The 18809-nt window shown below is 36.0% G+C and overlaps 2 protein-coding genes across 4 annotated transcripts; one reads left to right on the forward strand and one right to left on the reverse strand.

Annotated features, from left to right (window-relative positions):
• Positions 1-3224: 3224 nt before the first annotated feature.
• Positions 3225-6343, reverse strand: LOC134648514 (uncharacterized). Of its 2 annotated transcripts, none has more exons than XM_063503035.1 (4): positions 5900-6343; positions 5302-5542; positions 4509-4745; positions 3225-3282 (listed from the first exon to the last, which is right to left on the reverse strand). In XM_063503035.1, exons 1-4 carry the CDS (start codon positions 6104-6106, stop codon positions 3248-3250), a joined length of 720 nt encoding a protein of 239 aa, XP_063359105.1. In that variant the 5' UTR covers positions 6107-6343; the 3' UTR covers positions 3225-3247. The 2 variants fall into 2 exon arrangements, with proteins under 2 accessions (XP_063359105.1, XP_063359104.1); XM_063503034.1 differs by having other exon boundaries at positions 5299-5542; positions 5900-6333.
• Positions 6344-6770: 427 nt separating this feature from the next.
• LOC134648515 (transcription initiation factor IIB) lies at positions 6771-10179 on the forward strand. Of its 2 annotated transcripts, none has more exons than XM_063503036.1 (5): positions 6771-6819; positions 7028-7138; positions 7465-7765; positions 8299-8655; positions 9879-10179. In XM_063503036.1, the coding sequence occupies exons 1-5, from the start codon at positions 6803-6805 to the stop codon at positions 10038-10040; spliced, it is 948 nt and encodes a 315-aa protein (XP_063359106.1). In that variant the 5' UTR covers positions 6771-6802; the 3' UTR covers positions 10041-10179. The 2 variants fall into 2 exon arrangements, with proteins under 2 accessions (XP_063359106.1, XP_063359107.1); XM_063503037.1 differs by having other exon boundaries at positions 6804-6922; positions 9879-10177.
• The last annotated feature ends 8630 nt before the right edge of the window (positions 10180-18809 follow it).

Raw genomic sequence — 18809 nt, forward strand, 5'->3', positions numbered from 1 at the left:
GACAGACGGACAGACGGACAGACAGACAGACATGACGAATCTATAAGGGTTCCGTTTTTTGCCATTTGGCTACGGAACCCTAAAAACGCCCAGTAATATTAAAGTTGTGATATTGGTGGCTGTGACATACGGACGGACAGACAGACGGACAGACGGACAGACAGACAGACATGACGAATCTATAAGGGTTCCGTTTTTTGCCATTTGGCTACGGAACCCTAAAAACGCCCAGTAATATTAAAGTTGTGATATTGGTTATAGGGTTACGTCATCGTGGCCTATTATCCTATGACACTCATGGTCAAGTGGCGTAAAATGATACCTGGAATACGCAATGTATAGATTCCATTAAATCCATATACATATACGACTACATTGCCTACATACGTAATAGTAATTAATGCCTACTTAGCTAGACCAATGGACGTAGTTTAGATCCAATCCACAAAAATCTGTTAGTAAAATTTGAACTTTCTGTCAAAAGGAAGTCATTCATTTAAATGACAAATTTTTGAGGATGAATTAATTCTTTTCGCTAAACTGCGTCCTGTTAGGTACATTTTAGATACAGCTTCCTAAGGCCCACATAAGGCTCCTTAGGATCCATAGTACTACATAATTACCTACCTACTTTTTGAAGAACACGACTCATTTTTACGAGAAGTTTTATGATTTTTTTAAAGCCCAACTCAAAAGGACTCGAGCCTCCGAATAACGACTCCGAAAATAAATGTTGTAGGTTTTATCCACGCTTTATCTAAATAAAATAGGCGTTATGGTATGCCATGATTTGTGTAGGTGTAGGGTGTAGGTAATACCTAACTCATGATTTTATGTGAAGACGTTTCGAAAAAAAAATTGTAATCTCGACCTCGACCTTTAGGGGCTTTAGGTATCTACTAGATAGATTATAAGAGTCTGAAAAACTAAGTCGTACCTTAAAGCAGAGGACTTAATGTCTTTAATCCAACAATATCAAAAACTCTTAGGGGTGGGTGATGGCACCAGTAATGGACAAGAACCAATAGGTACTGGACATTTTTTCCCGTAAACTAAATTTTTTTGAATGCTTAGTTAGTACCTAGGTACTTACTGTATACAAGCAATGTACTCCCTATAGGTACATATTTTGTACTTAGAACTAGAAATGAGTCTAGCTATTAAATATGCTGCAATATCTCAATTGAAGATCAGGAAATGTAAGTTAGAATTAATTTAATACTCATAAGTGCCTTAGAACGCGGCTCTTTGATGTGTATTTTATTTATTTTTTAAATAAATTCGGTGTCTTAAGTCCACGGACTGTTTAGTTGATTATAGCCCCTAAGACTTATTAATACAGGTTACAATGGTACATATGTAAAACGAATGCGACTTATGTCAATTTCACGTTCTAAAATATCTGTGACACAATCAGGCACGTGTTAAGACAAACCTGTCCGTCGGTGCATTTTCGAGAAACAATTAGGTGGGTACTTAAGTAATTAGTTGCTAATTAAAGTACAATAATTGAGGGAACCAGTTTAATTTTTAACCGATTGCTGTTCTGTAGGGTTAACATGGGGTATGGGGTTAACATATTAGCTGCAAAAAAATGCAAATTACAAAAAGTTCATGCTGTTAAAGGGAAAATATAATTAATGTGACCTAAAGGCATTGCAACACAACCTTATGGGCTCCAATATGCAACCATTTTAGGCGTCGCGCCATTCAAAAGTTCATACTTCATTATACTTGATAGTCTTGACAGCGCCATCTATCGAAAAACAGTAAAACAAACGACACTCGTTACTTTACAAACAACGCAGACAAATATGTACGTTCACTCAAAATAAAACCCTCACACGTTTAAATTAAGGTGGATTTCGGTTTAGCACAAACGAATTAGTTAAGAGCTTGCTTAACTAATCGGGCGGCGAATAAAACGATGAATGGAGCAAGGAGGTCAATGTTGATTACTGAAATCGATCACCGCTGTCATCTCTATGCGTGTTGTCATGTCTCATGATCACAGCTGACGGACCTTGGCCCTCATACGAATAAATAAAAAAGCTTACTGCACTGATGTCACGCCCATAGAGTGTTTTTAGGTCTATGGTCACGTCACGTCACATCAGGCGGTCTAGCATAAAGGGCTAATTTACATTTTTTATAGATGGCGCGCGAACTCGTATACGATTTTAGTTACATTGCGGACCATTGAGGTTACATCGATTCAGCCGACCGATCAAATGACGCAATGTAATGAAACTCGCATGCGAGTTTTCGCACCGTCTAAATGAGCTCTAAGTTGCGTTCTCTCGCGCGAGTCCATACTTGAAGTCGCGCTTGATGTATGAAAAGTCGCGCGCGATAACGCAACTCATGCTAGACCGTCAGGTCTGTTGTTACGCCTGCGTGACATTTATATTTTTAATTAGTATAGTCAGCATCAAATAGATAGTGACAGGCAAAGTGGCCAAATATATCGTAACATATCTTAGCTCCCATAAAACTAAGGATGTGTTCCGAAATATTTGGACACAAAGTAGATGTGGAAAAAAGTAAAATAATGAAAGTTTTCAAAGCCGCGCCTTTAGCTGCTAAGAAATTCAAATCATGTGATTATTCCGCATGCGGTAAAATAATTCAAACATTTCTTATAAAATATTTGATTTTATTAGTTAACATACTTAAGTACTAATAATACAGTTAACTATTAACATGTGTACACAAGGGTTAGTTTGATATCTGTTATCAATGATCACTTTACGTCGGTACCCCTTTCAGTGACCCCTCACTTTATGTGGTGAGTAAAACAAGATAAAATGTATGGAGACATTAAGTCTTATTGCAACCATTCAAGGTCTATTTTCGCGACAATTTTCAATAAAAGGTATAACACAGTTGACTTAAAAAAAAAGCAAGTATAATTTACAAATTCCCGTAAAATTATTCATGTACTTCATTCGATAATAATATGTATCATCATCATCACCGAACATGACTAGGATATTATACATTTTATACAACCTTGTCAAAATAACATACGTCATGAACTCATAGGTGTACTAACTACTTAAAAAATAATGTCACTCACATATTGCGAGAAAGTCCTAGATAACTTTGACTTTAAGCCTTTGGGTATGCTTAAAAATGTAGTAGGTATGTTCATGTAATGTCCAGGTCACAGAAAAAAAGAAAACTTTTTCTTGTCTGTGGTCATAAATAATACAAAAATATGTCCTTGATAATAATGGTGCCATCTTCATTGCAGGATATTGTGCTCTTGAACTTTGTCCTCTGCAATAAATTATTATTATATAAACAAAACGTTTAATGTATATGGTAATTGATTACATACGTAAATAATTAATTCAAAACTGGTAATGTTAAGTCACGATAAATGTCAGGACATTATTAGTTAAAGATGAATATTGCTCTATTATAAACATCAGCAGGGAGTTTGATATTTTTAACGCCCACTGGCCCCACTGCGGCGCACGGCACGTACTCAGGATGTGCAAATTCTAGAGTCTGTGCGGAAAGAGAAGAGTCGTGGAATGTATTGGGCCCCATACATTCCACGACTCTTCTTTTTCCGCACAGACTCTAACACGTCATCATAATCGCCATGCATGTTCGCTTTTTGGATAGTATGTATTTAAGTTAAGTTTAGTATTTAGTGCATTAGTGCATAGCATAATATTTATATTTAAAACTTAAAAATGAGCGCGATCTCGCCAACAAACTGCAATCGCAGTTTGGCGAGGAATATAAATTGTTAAAAATTGTTGTGTACTTTGTGATAAATAAATAATAAAAAAAAAACGTGTTTAATATGATGCCAATAGAGCTTCATTTAAAATATCTGAGTTGGGGCCATACCAGCGCCATCTAGTGAAGTTTTGTATGCATTTTATTCCGCGTGTAAGGTTGCGAAGAAACTGACGTTAAATCTGTGGCCCTAGTGAAAAAAGGGCTAGGGTAGCTTAGGTCTAAAAGGGCATACATATGTGTTACGTGGAACTTACGCACTTTTACAACTGCGCTACCCGAGACTTGTACCCTTATTCACTAGGGCCACAAAAATAATGATACCTATAGCTGGTCAACCAAATCTTGTTAGTAAAAAAAGGCGCGAAATTCAAATTTTCTATGGGACGATATCCCTTCGCGCCTCCTTTTATCAAATTTGCCGCCTTTATCTACTGTCAAGATCTGGTTGACCAAGTATACTACTGATACTGAAAAAGATTTATGTATCAATGTACGGAATGTACCTAAAGCGCCTATGTATAGTATGTAGGTATAACTGACTAATCAAGCTCAGTATCAAATTTATTTCCACGAATATCACCAGAGGGGTGAGGGTAGGGGGTTGAAAATTGCTAAAATGGGAGACATGAATAGACCTAAAGGCGCTACCATGATTATCATTTATCTGCTGTAATGTAATCTATAGCTCGATTATGGTAAAGAGCATAATGGGCATTAAGAAAAAACAAAAATGTATAAGGGTAAATTACCCCATATCTTCCCATCCTGTGGCCCCGGAGCGGGACCAAACCTCTGCAAGAGCTGCCACACCCCCGCCCCCAGGTTCTCCATACTCGCTGCTACCCTGTTCTGAGCCTCCGCCATCTGTGCTAGACTCTCCGCTATCTTGAAGAGACCGTCGGCCTTAAGCCTGTCTACTTCTATGCGGGATTCTTCTATTCTTTCTAGAGTTTCTTTTGCAGAATTTATTGAACTGTCTGATGAGCCTGAAAGAAAAAGAAAAAAAAAGTTGAGTGGACTGTCCTGGATGACTTTGACAAAAGATGTGTTACAATTTTTCAAACTAGCTATTAGGTGATGTTTTTGTATCGAAATTACTTCAGTAACATTCTAGTCTGATTGATTTCTATAGAAATTGGGAACATTTGGTTCATTCGTTGGGCAAAAACATTTACAATTTATTGTATTTCTATAAGTGAGAACCTATAATTGGCTCTGTGATTCTATTGTAATTTCTGGATATAAGTAGTGCTGTTGGTTTTCCATGTCCTAAAATAAAATTAAAAATTAAAAAAATTAGGTTATGGGCCCAGTTTAATTTAAAGTTCAAAACGAATATAGGTACTTAATAAAACTCACTTGAGATATTTTACACTAATAAAAATCAAATATTCAAGAGAGCTAAACTATACCAGGAACCAGAAGTCCATTGTATTACAATTTTAACTTTTATTGCAAGGGCACAGAATTTCTATTTGCACTATAAGTTGTTATGTGATAGGCCTATCGTGACTGTATAATATTGTAATAATTACTTACTACTCCTTCTTCTTTTTAGTTTTACTCTCTTCGTTTTAATTTTTGATTCTTTCTTTGCTTCTCGGGTTAAGCTTAAAGGGTTTGCTTTCGCCATAAGCAGATCCTTGATATTGTACCCGAGGATATTGCAAAGCCTGGTTTCCAGTGAAGTGAGTTCTATTTCTGCTCCCGTTGCTGCTGTGGTTTCATTATTTCTCATTGCTCTTACTTTGTTGTTTAGCCGGGCTTTGTAGTCTGTATAGAACTGAAAAAAAAAAAGTTTATTTACCATAAACAATATAGACATCACGTAATTTTTCTGCAAGTGTTTAAAAAACTTTTTCATTTGAAAAATTAGTGTAACTGTACCTACTTAGCCCGTTTCTACACTTGTAAGTTTTACTTACGTAAGTAGGGACAAAGCTATTTGTTAGAATGAGATAACGATATTCATCTCTCATTCTCTAGTATAGCTGTGTACCTACTTACGTAAGTAAAACTTACAAGTTTAGAAACGGGCTTATAAACAATTTTATAACAACTATTATTATAAAACAAAAGAAAATACATGTTTCTGTTAAAGTAAGCAATATGGCATATGGCACAGTTTATTCTAATTTACCTTAGCCCATTCTCTGCCATTTCTAAATGAAGATCCGACGTTTTCAACATTTAAAATGTCCGCGCACTCGGCCCATAATTTTTTAGACAACGCGCGCCCTTCCTTGGATCTCAATCGGCCGAGCGCCAGATTTCTATTCTTGTCTAAAAACTCCAACAACAATTTCATTTGACGCAACGACACAGTTTTTTTCAGAGTTCGCTCCATGTTTAATAAAGGAACTTGTAAAAAACTGCAGCAGGATAGAGACTGTAAAGCTCGGTTTTATCAATTCATGAATGGGACACAACTTAATACCACGAAATTGAAAATTAAAAAATAATTAGGAATATCTAAATTATATTTAAACACGATTTAAGGGTAAAATATAACTAAATATAGTCGTAAGCGATAGTTTTAATTGCGTTTTACTTCACGCTGTCATATCGTTGACGTTCGTTTCGTTTGGCGTTTCTACTTTTTTGTAGTTACTGACGCAGAATACTCCTAGTTCTGCCAATTACATCTTATTACATATTTCTAATGTATTGTTAAAGTTAAATCTAGTTAAATCTTGTCTTCAGCAGTTAAGCTTAATGTATCACTTTGTTATCCACTTTATTTTGAATAGCGCTTTATTTATTTCTTGTATACGATAGTGACATCTATCCTGTCGGTGACGAATTAAAAAAAAAATATTCAGATTTAAACCTAAATTTAATCGTAATTAATATCAGAATATGCATGATTTATTGCATCATAATAATAGTATGCAGTGGCCATTGATGAATAATAAGATTAATAAAATTTGGCGGTATAAGTTATGAATGGCAAAATACTGCACGTTTGAACTTTCTGATCTCTATGGACGCACAAAACGTTTTAAAAAATACACACATTGTCTATAGACACTACTTGACAATCATGGCGAGCACGTCAAGGTCTGTTTTTCTCATTTATTTTTATTCCTGTTACCGTCGTACAGAAGTAATTTGTTTATAATACTGTATGACTGAATTTTAATAATGTTGGTTAAGATTCTACGTAAGTTATTTGTGGTAATGGTAGCCTCATACACAAAGGCACGGTAAAGTTACCTGATGGTACGTTTTGTAATTACTGATGATGAACTTTCCTTTGTGGTTTTAGAATTGAGGCAAATAAGGTGGTGTGCTATGCTCACCCCGACGCGCCGCTTATCGAGGATTACCGGGCAGGTGACATGATCTGCTCGGAATGCGGCCTTGTCGTGGGAGACAGGTAACGTTATTCTGGATATTTGGCAATGTTACGAAATTCACTTAGCTTTCCAAAGCTAAGTTTCTAAAGTTTCGAAACCGTACAAGTTCATTTTTACAAATGTATTCAGTTCAGAAGCTAATTGTACGGCGAGTTCGATTACAATTAATGCGAATTTAATGACTGCATGAATATTTCAGTTAAGTGCTTATAATATTTGTGGTTACAAAGTATGTATATTTCTTTATGGTCAGTCAAGAACTTTCGATAGACAAGTTTTGTAGCAAAATTTTCACAGTCAGAACACACTTATCTATTTGTTGATAAGAAAACTCTTTAATTCACAGAGTAATTGACGTGGGTTCAGAATGGCGTACATTCAGCAACGAGAAGTCGGGAGTAGACCCCTCTCGTGTCGGTGGGCCCGAGAACCCCCTCCTCTCAGGTGGAGACCTTTCCACAATCATCGGCCCTGGCCGTGGCGATGCTTCATTTGACAGTTTCGGTGTATCAAAGTATCAGAACAGACGCAATATTAGCAGTACAGACAGAGCACTGATTAATGCGTTCAGAGAGATCAACACAATGGCTGACCGCATTAATCTTCCCAAAACAATTGTGGACAGGGCTAACAATTTGTTTAAACAGGTATGTAAACATGTTCTTACATAAGCTATGCCCCGACTTACTGAAGCTATGCCTTGTAAATGACATTCATCATGTATCTTTAACCCAGTTATGAACCTTTTGCAGATTATAAGAAATCCTCAATTCAAGCCTCATTGCCAACTTGTAGTCGTAAAAATACTGCATAACCCTTTATAGGGCAACTTTATATTATGACAAAAATTATCACCAATCATCTTTTTGTGTTTTTCTTATGCAGAATTTTTGGACTAAAAGGAGTTAATGAGGCTTGATCTATTTTTTTTTAAATCTGGACCGTTCAAGTTAAGGTTAAGGAAAAAAACTGCAGATTTAGTGTGTAATTTATTTAAATTGAAATTCAAATACAAGATGAATATGCATGCCAATTGTGTTATAAAATAATTAAATTGGAGTTAAGAGAAGACAAGTAAGATTGCCAACTATGAGTTTCAATTATGATGCACAAAAACATAATAATTGAATGTTTGATGTTTATTCAAAGATTTAAATAAAATTTCATTGTGTCCTTCCAGGTACACGATGGCAAAAACTTAAAAGGCCGAGCAAACGACGCTATTGCATCAGCTTGCTTATACATCGCCTGCCGCCAGGAGGGCGTGCCCCGTACATTCAAAGAGATCTGTGCCGTCAGCAAAATCAGCAAGAAAGAGATTGGCCGGTGTTTCAAACTCATCCTCAAAGCTCTCGAGACCTCGGTGGATCTCATCACTACAGCAGACTTCATGTCTCGGTTCTGTTCAAACTTGGGGCTCCCGAACTCTGTGCAAAGGGCCGCCACGCATATTGCGAGGAAGGCTGGAGAGCTGGATATTGTGTCTGGACGAAGTCCTATTTCAGTGGCCGCTGCTGCTATTTATATGGCTTCCCAGGTAAGTGCGTGCTAAAGATAAATGTCGAGTGTATGATAAGAAAATAATATATTGACAACATTTATATACTTGATGGACTACTTATGTATGTTTTAAAGCATAGCATATTGATATAAAGATGTACAATTGTACAGTCGCCATCAGATATATCGGAGTGGCTGAGGCACTCTCAAATATCTGAATGCTATATTGTCAAGGCATTAGAGTGCGTGTTCAGACACTTTTGAGCACCCTGGCCGCTCTGATATATCTGATGGCGACTGTACATATGTAAATTGGAAACTTCTTTATCAACAAGTAAAGTATTTTTTAATTGGTATTCGGGTGAATGATAGTTTTACATTTAACTTGTTATTCTTAGTACTTGTGTTATCAAAAGAGCGTTAAACTCATTAAGGTAGCAATTAGGGAAACATGCGAATAAGTTTTAGGTTAATACCTTTTTATCTATTAGCATTTGTAGTTGAACTAGTTACCTGGTGCTATCTAACTCAGCCCCCATTCGTTAAAAAAGCGTTTGAATGACACAAATGGATACATGTGTATCTATTCACACGACAGCGGTGGTGCTTTTTATCAAGCGTTGTTGGATTTTCGACTTTAAGCCTTGGTCGTTAAATCGAATTTAGAGTGCGGACAGATTCAAGCGCTTTTTTAACGCGCGTTGAAAAATCTGCCGTGCGAATGCTAACTGATGCTATTCTGAGTTATTGAATAGAAAATTGAAAAGAAGGCCAACATATTTAATTTAGACCACAATTTGGGACTGCTTAAAAATTAAACTAATTAATAATTATTAATTTAAAAATTATGGACTTGTTAAAAAACTACCACTACCACCAATTACATAAGAACTCCTTAAAATTTGAAACATAATCGAATTTAAACTGGGGTTAGTCCTACTAAGGCTAGTAACATTCAATTCAATTTAATTTTAAAATTAATTATAAACTGAAATAGATATCATACACTGAAGAAAATGTGACCAAAACCAAATACACCAAGCCGGTAATCGAACCCGCGTCTTCATAAAATAATTTTATTTGTTCCCAAGTTGTTTAAAAAAATATTTTAAAATTGAAAGTGTCATTAATGCTTCTTTTCCGAGGTTTATAGGTAAATTTATAAGAACTGATGTAAAATTCTCATATAAGATCCACAGTCCACACCAGCTATGTTATAATATTTCACATTTCTCAAATACCTATATTTTATTGTTACAGGCATCAGAAGACAAACGCAGTCAGAAGGAGATCGGCGACATCGCCGGCGTGGCAGACGTCACCATCCGGCAGTCCTATAAGCTCATGTACCCGTTCGCTGCCAAACTCTTCCCCGATGACTTCAAGTTCGCCACACCCATCGAGTTCCTCCCACAGATGTAGACTGTATGTGCAAACAGTAATGACAATATTTATCACTAAATGTGTTGACGTCAGTAATATTGACAGTACTTATCAACATACAAGGCATGGAAGCAAATTATTGCTGACAGTGTTCGAGGACCAGCATGACAATTATCTCAGGTTTGTAGTATCAATAATATAATGTTTGGTACATTGTTCGTCAAGTAATAAAAAATCCACGTTTTTTCCACCCCTACGCATGTTTTTCTTAAAACAACCTATCTGCCGTTTTAATTTGGCAAACGATGTACCAAACACCATTTATAATAAGTAACTATGCATTTATGCATCGGTCGGTGTACTCTGTGAATTGCCCCACTGAGGATATCGCCCGCTGTTAGTTGCATATTTACATAAATACAAATAACTTTGTACATTCTGTGGTAGGTATCTTTTCCAATAATATTACATATTATTTATACTAGTATTTTAATGAGTCCAGACTTATTTTGATCCATAATCGCAGCATATGACATGCAGTGAATTGCCCTACTGGAACTGTCGCCCGCTGTTGCTTATACATTCTGTTGGCCTGTACCATCGTCTAATCTGTTTACTGATGGTTCGTAAACCTTATTGCAAAGAGATAAGAACCATCATAGGTCAGTCAAATATTGTCATCGTTACTAATATAAAGTAAGCCTTGTAGTGATTGGTAAATTTGGCTGTATGAATTGTCGTCAGTTTAATAAGAAGTAAATATTGTCATTATTACTTTCAAATATCAAACATTTTAATAATTTAAAACAACTTATTAGGGGTCATCCATTAATTACGTCACACGTTTAGGGGGAGGGAGGGGGTCAAGAAAATGTGATATGTTGTGACATGGGGGAGGGGGGAGTCACAAACATTGTGATGTCACTTTAACTTCATCAGTAACCGAAAATTAATTTATATTTTTATCTACCCAAATATCATAAACCCTCCATGATGCGTCCAAGAACCACACATTATGACCACCATAAAAATATACTGTTTTGTTAGAACAAATTTCTTATCTGTATCAATGTTATTATTGCTAAATAATAACATCGATTTCGATAATATTATGCATTCAAATTTCGAACATCTTTGAAAAACAAAGAAATTTGATTTGACCTCTATTCTAATATCAGTCGAGATGACGTTTAGTTCGAAATGAATTGTTAATTTTCAAACAAATTTGACAAATGTCGCACGTAAGTAAGATATCGAACGATATGATAGTTGGGGCAGACTCTAGTTTGTCTCTGAATTAAAAAAAAAACTATGACAGCTGCCAGAAAACTTTTCAATACTGCCATTACAGGTTAAAATTTGTTTTGTTGCATAAAATTGTTCAATTTGTTGAATTTAAACCATAAAATGAGTGATCAAGATGATATAGATATTTCGGCGACGCCTCCTGATATCCGTGACAAAGCAACTAACGTTATAAATGACTTATTACCAGCTAAGTCAAGGAAACAATACAAAGAAACATACTTCTGTCCGAGCAGGGCAAGTGAATTATAATAATTGCACCATCCAAACTGTAAGTAAATAATCATTATTGTTCTAAATCAATTTCTTCATTTTCGCATTTGTTTTCTGTTTTATTTTACTAATAATTGTTGTTAGTGGCCCTGAACAACACCGCGATGCCGGTCATAATATGCGGCTCCTGAATGCATCATGACGGCTTATGATATGTGGGTAGATAAAGTAGTGTATGTAACTGTACATAATTAGGCATTAAAACACTCGTGTGATCCTTTTAAGAAACTCACTTCGTTCGTTTCTTAAACCCACACTCGTGTTTAATGCCCTTCATTATGTACAGTCACATAAACTACTATTTTATTCGCTGTACAGTTAAATAATGAGATTTTGGATGTAACTTTCGTTGTGTTATAAAATTACTAATATTTATATATCAAAAATATTTTTTATTAAAAAAATAATGCAGAGTTAATATTGTCGATTTCGTTGAAAACAAAATTGCCTAAAATGTGACGTCACACCAGGGGAACCCCACGTTTGCAAAATGTGACCAAGTATGACAAGGAGGGGGGGAGGGGTAAAAAAACCTAGAAATTCGTGTGACGTAATTAATGGATGATCCCTTAGTCTTATCTGTGAAAAGACTTCATGAGTTGCATAAAGGTTCCATTTCAAATTCGACTGCGGGCTTAAACTATATGGCTGTAGTTGCGGTCGGCGTTAAGTCGAGTTTGGAATGGTACCTTATGGGGAATATGAGTTATGTCTACATCCCAACGACTGCGCCAGTAACATTCGGTTCCCTGGACTGCCTTGTTAAAAAAAAAACTTGTCCAAGTGCGAACTGAAACTAAATTAGAGTTTGTTATTTGGTAAAAGACCTTGACTTTTGTCATATTAGCAAACGTTACTATGTTATGATTATTTAATTGCATGTTAAAAACTCTGAAATTATTTACATATAATTTAGCAGTTACCATACAAAAAATTGACTGACTGATTACCCTCTGCCATTCAACTAAAAACAGCTGTTTTGGCTAAGTAAAAACTTCCATCATAAATATTTTCTTAATTTTTTGAGACTAATTAATTCGCGAGGAACCACCGATCGTGTGTTCTCTTTCACGCGTTTATTTCGCAACCTGTGTGTGAGTAAGACGGAATAACTGACTTTTTTGTATATGTTGTATCTACTTATTAATTGCACGGAACTAGACTGCTAAATAAAGCGATGTATACAGCGTGTATTTTTAATATTACCTCAAATTTTAACCAGACGTAGGCGTTCGTGCTATGAACCGATATTGCAAGAAAAAAACTCGTTAACTATTATTTTTTTTCCCATACAAAATAATTCAGCCAGCCTATTATGGATAGCTTTATCCATCTTTATCCACGTGATAAAATAACTGTCACTGTTTAACACCGTGGGAAAGAAAGTGACGGACACCGTTTTATCACGCTGTCACGTAGACAAGAACGACCATCATATCCGTACAGCACGCAATGTATCGCTACTTTGCCTTACTGGCATGACATCACAACTGATAACTTTTAACTGCTGTCAATAATAGCCGACATTGAGTTTGGTATAAGTTTGTAAACGTACCCTACGATCTGGAAATCGCTGCCTGTAAAGCTATGGCTCGCCGCCCACTTCGTCCAGTTTCGCCATAAATTAAAATCATTTCAGCTAGTTCCTGGGAACTAATATTGATGATCTTGGAATTGTGTGCGCATTGTGTGCGGAAGTTATCGACACCGATTTACAAGACAATCTACGTCAAAACAACTTATTTTCTTTTTGTGCTTAATAGCATCATATCTTACCAGCCAGTAAACAGTAATGCGTAGTCTGTCGAGTTTGCTGAAATTAGTTATCTTTAGGTTGGTAGTTTGTATTAATACTTTACTTTAATTTTGAATGAACAAACTTTTTATTCAAGTAGGTAGCTATTTCTGTGGTAGGTATCGGGTTGAAGTGTGGCATTGACGTTGACTTGTCAACCGATTGTTGATTATTTACTATCTTCTTTACAGTGCTTAGTAATTTAAAATAATGCTAATTTAATAGTAGAATCATTGGTTTCATAGCAATTTCACAAGAATTCAATAAAAATTGTAGTATGAGATGAAACATTAAGTACCTATGTGATTTGTTCGTTGCAAGACAACGTTGTAATACAATGGTAAGTATTGTCATGATTGTTTTCTAATAAGAATTCTTTGCCTTTAATTTGGCTAGTTAATATTATTAACATAAAAAAATGTTTAAACGCAATAAGGATTCGGTTTTGGCTGCCAAGCAGTCTCATGTAGGAAATACGTAACGATACTAAACAATACTAGACCCTTTTCTTCCATGTGTCAAATAAGTGTACGCAATACATTGCTGCTCGATAAATTTTCAAAAAATCATTACGTTTTAGTGGTTAAGACTAACTTAAAATTACCTTGCAATATCGACTCATAGTACTAAAACCTACGTTTGGTTACGGTTTGGGGTAATATTAAAAATACACGCTGTATATTGCAGAGTATCGTGAAAATGAATTATTCCTAGTTAATCCAGTCGGCAATGAATCTTATTACAATGCCATAGAGCATACAATTGGGTATGCGTAAAGTGGGAAAACGAAAACAGGACTACGTACGCTTTGACATCATTGTGAACCTTCGTGAGCCGAAAGTTGACATATGTCAATTGTCGAATAACTAAGGTCACTTTTTGACAGCTTTTGTTAGAAAGGGACTTCCACTTGTATTACAAGTTACAAGCTTTTGAGAAACGGGCGCCAGCAACCAGATGGCGCCACAGGCGCACACAATATGGCGACTTTAACACTGGGAATGATTCGTAAAAAATGTAGTTGCATGACTTCGGGACCTATTTATCTATAAATAAGCCTTAGGACTGGTGTAGAATATTATAAGCATCTTCCACATTTTCGCTAAACATTGTACAGTCGACGTCAAAGATATGTATACACTTTTGCACCTTACTCCGTTGTAATAAGGCGAAAATGTAAACATATCTTTGACGTCGACTGTACCAGATAAGTAAAAAAGAGAGACTGCTAATGTTCATAAAATGCTCCTCAAACAAAATATCAATTTAGTGAGTTACAGGCATATTTCATTTTCATTTCATTTCATTTATTTACTGCAATCCATGGTACATATAGGTGTTATAATCATTTAAATTGTAACAGCATGGACCCTGAATAGGGTATAGCATGATAATCTTAAAAACTAAATACTTAAAATTACCTTAAAACATATTCTGATTTTGATAACAGATTATGAATTAGACCTGGATTAGTTATGGATCTGATCTGTCAGTGTCAAAAGTGATGTTTTTGGTAGAAGAAATAGTTAACTCAGATCTAATTCTTAACCTGTTATTAAAATTAGAAGACGCCTGTTAGTTTAACCTTTTGGACGCCAATGACCGGTATATCCGCACCGTAGGTTCAACGCCAAATACCGATTAATCGGTCACAGACCACAGAGCAACATCGACCTACGTGCATATACATAAAGTTCAACTTCAGTTTCGACACTTAAATGATGTGGCGTCTGAGTGACAGCTTTTATGTTTGACACGCCGTGGAAAAGGTTAAGATAAATTTAGAGATGCTATCCAGATCAAATAATGGAGGAGAGCAAACAGTGAACTTTTAGCAGTCCTTATTTAATTATGTCACGGTTTTTATGTACAGCCAGCAAATAGATTAGCTCGGCACCCTTGCATACACATGCAGAGGGGCGCTTGGCTAATAGTTTTGCCGACTGTACCATTGAAGATTTTTGCGTGAATGTGGAGGGATCTATTCGTTTTTATATTAACTTAGGTTTAAGTATTATTTTCGGACTTACCAGCCAACGCCGCGTTGGATTTTGTGATTAATTTTTGTACGAGAAAAGGCGTTTGTTGAAAGTTCTAGACGAGATTCTCCGCTAGTATGGTAGACATCCTATTAAAGCGTTGTAGTTACCGACTTTTTTTCTGTAGATTTGAATAAACATTTGATGGGTAATAAATAAGAAAATACTTTCACTGCTTTCTTTGCTGTTTAGATACAATATGTCATAAAATAGTCTGGGCCACACTTAAGGGAAACGCCGATTCGTTTCCCGTTATTTTGGCCCCGGCATTACACAGTTACGAATAATAAATTGAACAAACATCTTGCGAAATTGTGTTTCATTTGGAACTTATCTGCCCATCAAAATGTCGATAGTAAAAATGAAGATTGGCTTTATTTTTCTTCATTATTATATTATAATTATAACGCAGTGTTTATGTTATTGACATTAACTTTGGAGGAACAATTTTATACCCTTGATTACAAGCGATATACTTAACTGAGTTTGATTTGACTGTAAGTCTTTTGTTGCATGACTTTTGAAGCAATGTTTAAGTTATAACTTCTTTAGTTGTTCGTTAATATTATTATATTTATAAATAAAAATCGTTCGTTCGTTTAAATTTTACCTAAGTACCTTGCATTTTGATTCTTATATGCGTAAAGATTGTTTTCCGTTAACAGACATCATACTTTTCATACTGATCATTATGAGAATGACGAATTTAGTAGTGAAAGAAATTTAGGAAAATGCTTGACTTGCGTGCATATATACAGGGTGGATTTTCTTTTTGGGTCAGTGAGGGCAGCTACCAGATCCCGTGCTGCTACGAGAAAACGGTCTAAGAAGACCTTCCCTCGATTCCAAAATAATGAAGATTGGCTTTTACAGGTTTTGAAAAAAACATACAGGGTGCGAGAAAAAGGTCATTTTTGACAAACTTTTTTTTTGATGCCAATCGATCCCATTCCTATTAAGGATCAAAAGCTTGTATGGAACCAAAAAAAAATGTCCGGCTAGAAAAGCCACAAATCGAGGAAAACTTTTCCCATACAATTTGTATGAAAATTTAAACTTTTATTTTTCACATGCTATTTTTGTATGCCAATCGATTCCATTCCTATCCAGTATCAATAGTTTCTTTGGGGTCAACTTACGGTAATGTACTAAAAAGCCACAAATTAAAGAAAACTTTTTCCATACATTTACTATGGAGAAAACGTGAAATTTAATTCACATTTTTCTATCTGGCCAATCAGTCCTGTTACATTTAAGGACCATAATACTGTATGAAAACATTGCTGTAGGACTGATGGGCGAGATAGAAAATTGAGAATAACATTTCACATTTTCCATTTTTCACAGCTACTTCAAACAAAGTTTGCATTAGGTATGCGATATATTTACATGTGAAAATAGCAATACGAATGGTGTAAAACATCTACCAAACTGAGACTAGACTAGTTCGTGTTGCCAATATTTTTTTATCATTCTGTAAAAAGCTGCAAGGTACAATTTTACAAGAGTAAACTGGCAACATTGCTGCGATTGACGCACGCTAGACCAATGATGAGTTTTTTTTTATTTTATGGCCTGGTTAAGCCAACGATGAGAGGCCTTTTATCAGTGTTGCTATTTTTCTCTATTGAAATCGTTATATGTAGAAAATCTTATAAAATAGCAATAGCCCTGTAAATTAAAAAATTGCCTTCAAACTTCTGTTCTAAAATTAAAATAGAAATCAAACTGATAAAGTTACTCCAAAAGACCAAAACAGACAAGAACTTCATACTGTATTAATAGTGTATTATCGCCTTGGTCGTTTAAGGTTTAATTTATAATTATTATAAGAGACGCCACAAATAAATGTATTTTTAAGTTACGAACTGCTTTTATTATGAATCTTAAGTCCCGCGGACGCGCGATATCGCGCCTTACATGACAATCAAAATTCAATTCTAATTTTAAAACCGCCATGCCGTTTTTGGCTGACAAACTTAGGCCTCTGGGACTCAAAATGTTAAAGCTTACAGTAAATCCCGTATATTTAACCCTTTGAACGTCACGCCTATTATAAATTACACGACCACCCTTACCCGTGTGCGTCTGTGGACATCTTTGACGGTCAAAGGATTAACAGAGGTAATCCGTAATCGGCACATCTTCGCATTTCTCTGAAGTATATAGGTACTTATATAACATTAGACAATTCCTGCATAAGTAATGCCATCATTATGTTCCCGTACTTTAATGTGATTTAGGTAATGCCCTGATAACTCCCTTCCTGTAATATAATAATCGGATACTTACACTAATATTGCACTCGGACCCGGGTATGTCCTAAAACTACGCCCCACAGACAATCCAACCTCTAGACATAGCATAGTCGCGCTACCCCCTCTGCCACACATACGGTAGCGTTACTCCATCTTCGAGTCAATCCCGTGCCGTGATTGGTCCGTGTCTTTGAACGGACCAATCACGGCACGGAATTCGCTCACCTCGTCCCCCTCACCCCCGTATTTTTGGCAGCATCGGTTTCATGAAAGAATTGGCCTAAGCTCAGTCTAGAGGTTGGATTGTCAGTGCTACGCCCAAACGCCACCGTATGATGGTCAAAGACATTTCATACGGTGGGTTTTAGCTAGTCAGCTTCAAAAAGAGCTATTGTAAGCCGCGAACGCACTTAGAATTATTTTGTCACTGGCCCTGAATCCTGCCATCGAGGTCAAAATATTTTAAGCGCGAGCAACTGGTTTTGCAACTGACTAAGTATCTAAGAGCTATCTCCAGTTATAAAATGTATTGGAGCTGGCTCTTATTGGTAATCAAGTTTGGTAAACTAAGGTAAAAAAACGGTAAGTATTGGAAAATCCTAGATATAGCGCATTGGTGAGCGAAGGAGATTATCTAGAAGTCTCTTTTGGACATGGTAATTGCTTTGCTCAATAATTCTGTCTTGTGGTTTTCCAAGGTAATGGTGAGTATAATTTCTATTAGTAGGATAAGTACCTAAAAGGCAATGGTAAGTAGAATTGTCGGAAATGCTATTCTGATCAGTCCGAACTTGAACGCCATTAAGAAAGAAAAAAGTACTTCAAGGTTTGACTGACACTAGTCATTTCATGAACCCTTTGACCGCCATGACAAGGTTCATGAGTTCATGACGACGTGCGATACGAGAGGCGTGGCGTTCAAAGGGTTGATAAAGCACATCTTTACACACATTTCCCAATAATACCTACTTAATTTGAATTTTTGTACTATTCACCAGGTGAACAACGTCAACAACTTACTATATCTTTTGGCTCCAACCTCAAAAATGCTCCGCCAAATGTTTCTGCTGTGACCCAGAAGCAAGAATCCATTTGCGCTGACATAGTCATGCTACGTGGACTCGTTGAGATTGAGAGG

This window comes from Cydia amplana, chromosome 5, assembly GCF_948474715.1.
Source record: "Cydia amplana chromosome 5, ilCydAmpl1.1, whole genome shotgun sequence".
Taxonomy (NCBI): domain Eukaryota; kingdom Metazoa; phylum Arthropoda; class Insecta; order Lepidoptera; family Tortricidae; genus Cydia; species Cydia amplana.

What these genes read in the sequence shown, in the direction of transcription:
- LOC134648514 (XM_063503034.1), bottom strand. Translation starts at nt 6,106, where the DNA reads ATGGAGCGAACTCTGAAAAAAACTGTGTCGTTGCGTCAAATGAAATTG. An exon ending in ACTAAAAAGAAGAAGGAGTA is followed by an intron (nt 4,746 to 5,298) that starts GTAAGTAATTAT and finishes TTTTTCTTTCAG; the next exon opens with GCTCATCAGACAGTTCAATA. An exon ending in ACAGGATGGGAAGATATGGG is followed by an intron (nt 3,283 to 4,508) that starts GTAATTTACCCT and finishes AATTTATTGCAG; the next exon opens with AGGACAAAGTTCAAGAGCAC.
- LOC134648515 (XM_063503036.1), top strand. An exon ending in GGCCTTGTCGTGGGAGACAG is followed by an intron (nt 7,139 to 7,464) that starts GTAACGTTATTC and finishes TTTAATTCACAG; the next exon opens with AGTAATTGACGTGGGTTCAG. An exon ending in CTAACAATTTGTTTAAACAG is followed by an intron (nt 7,766 to 8,298) that starts GTATGTAAACAT and finishes GTGTCCTTCCAG; the next exon opens with GTACACGATGGCAAAAACTT.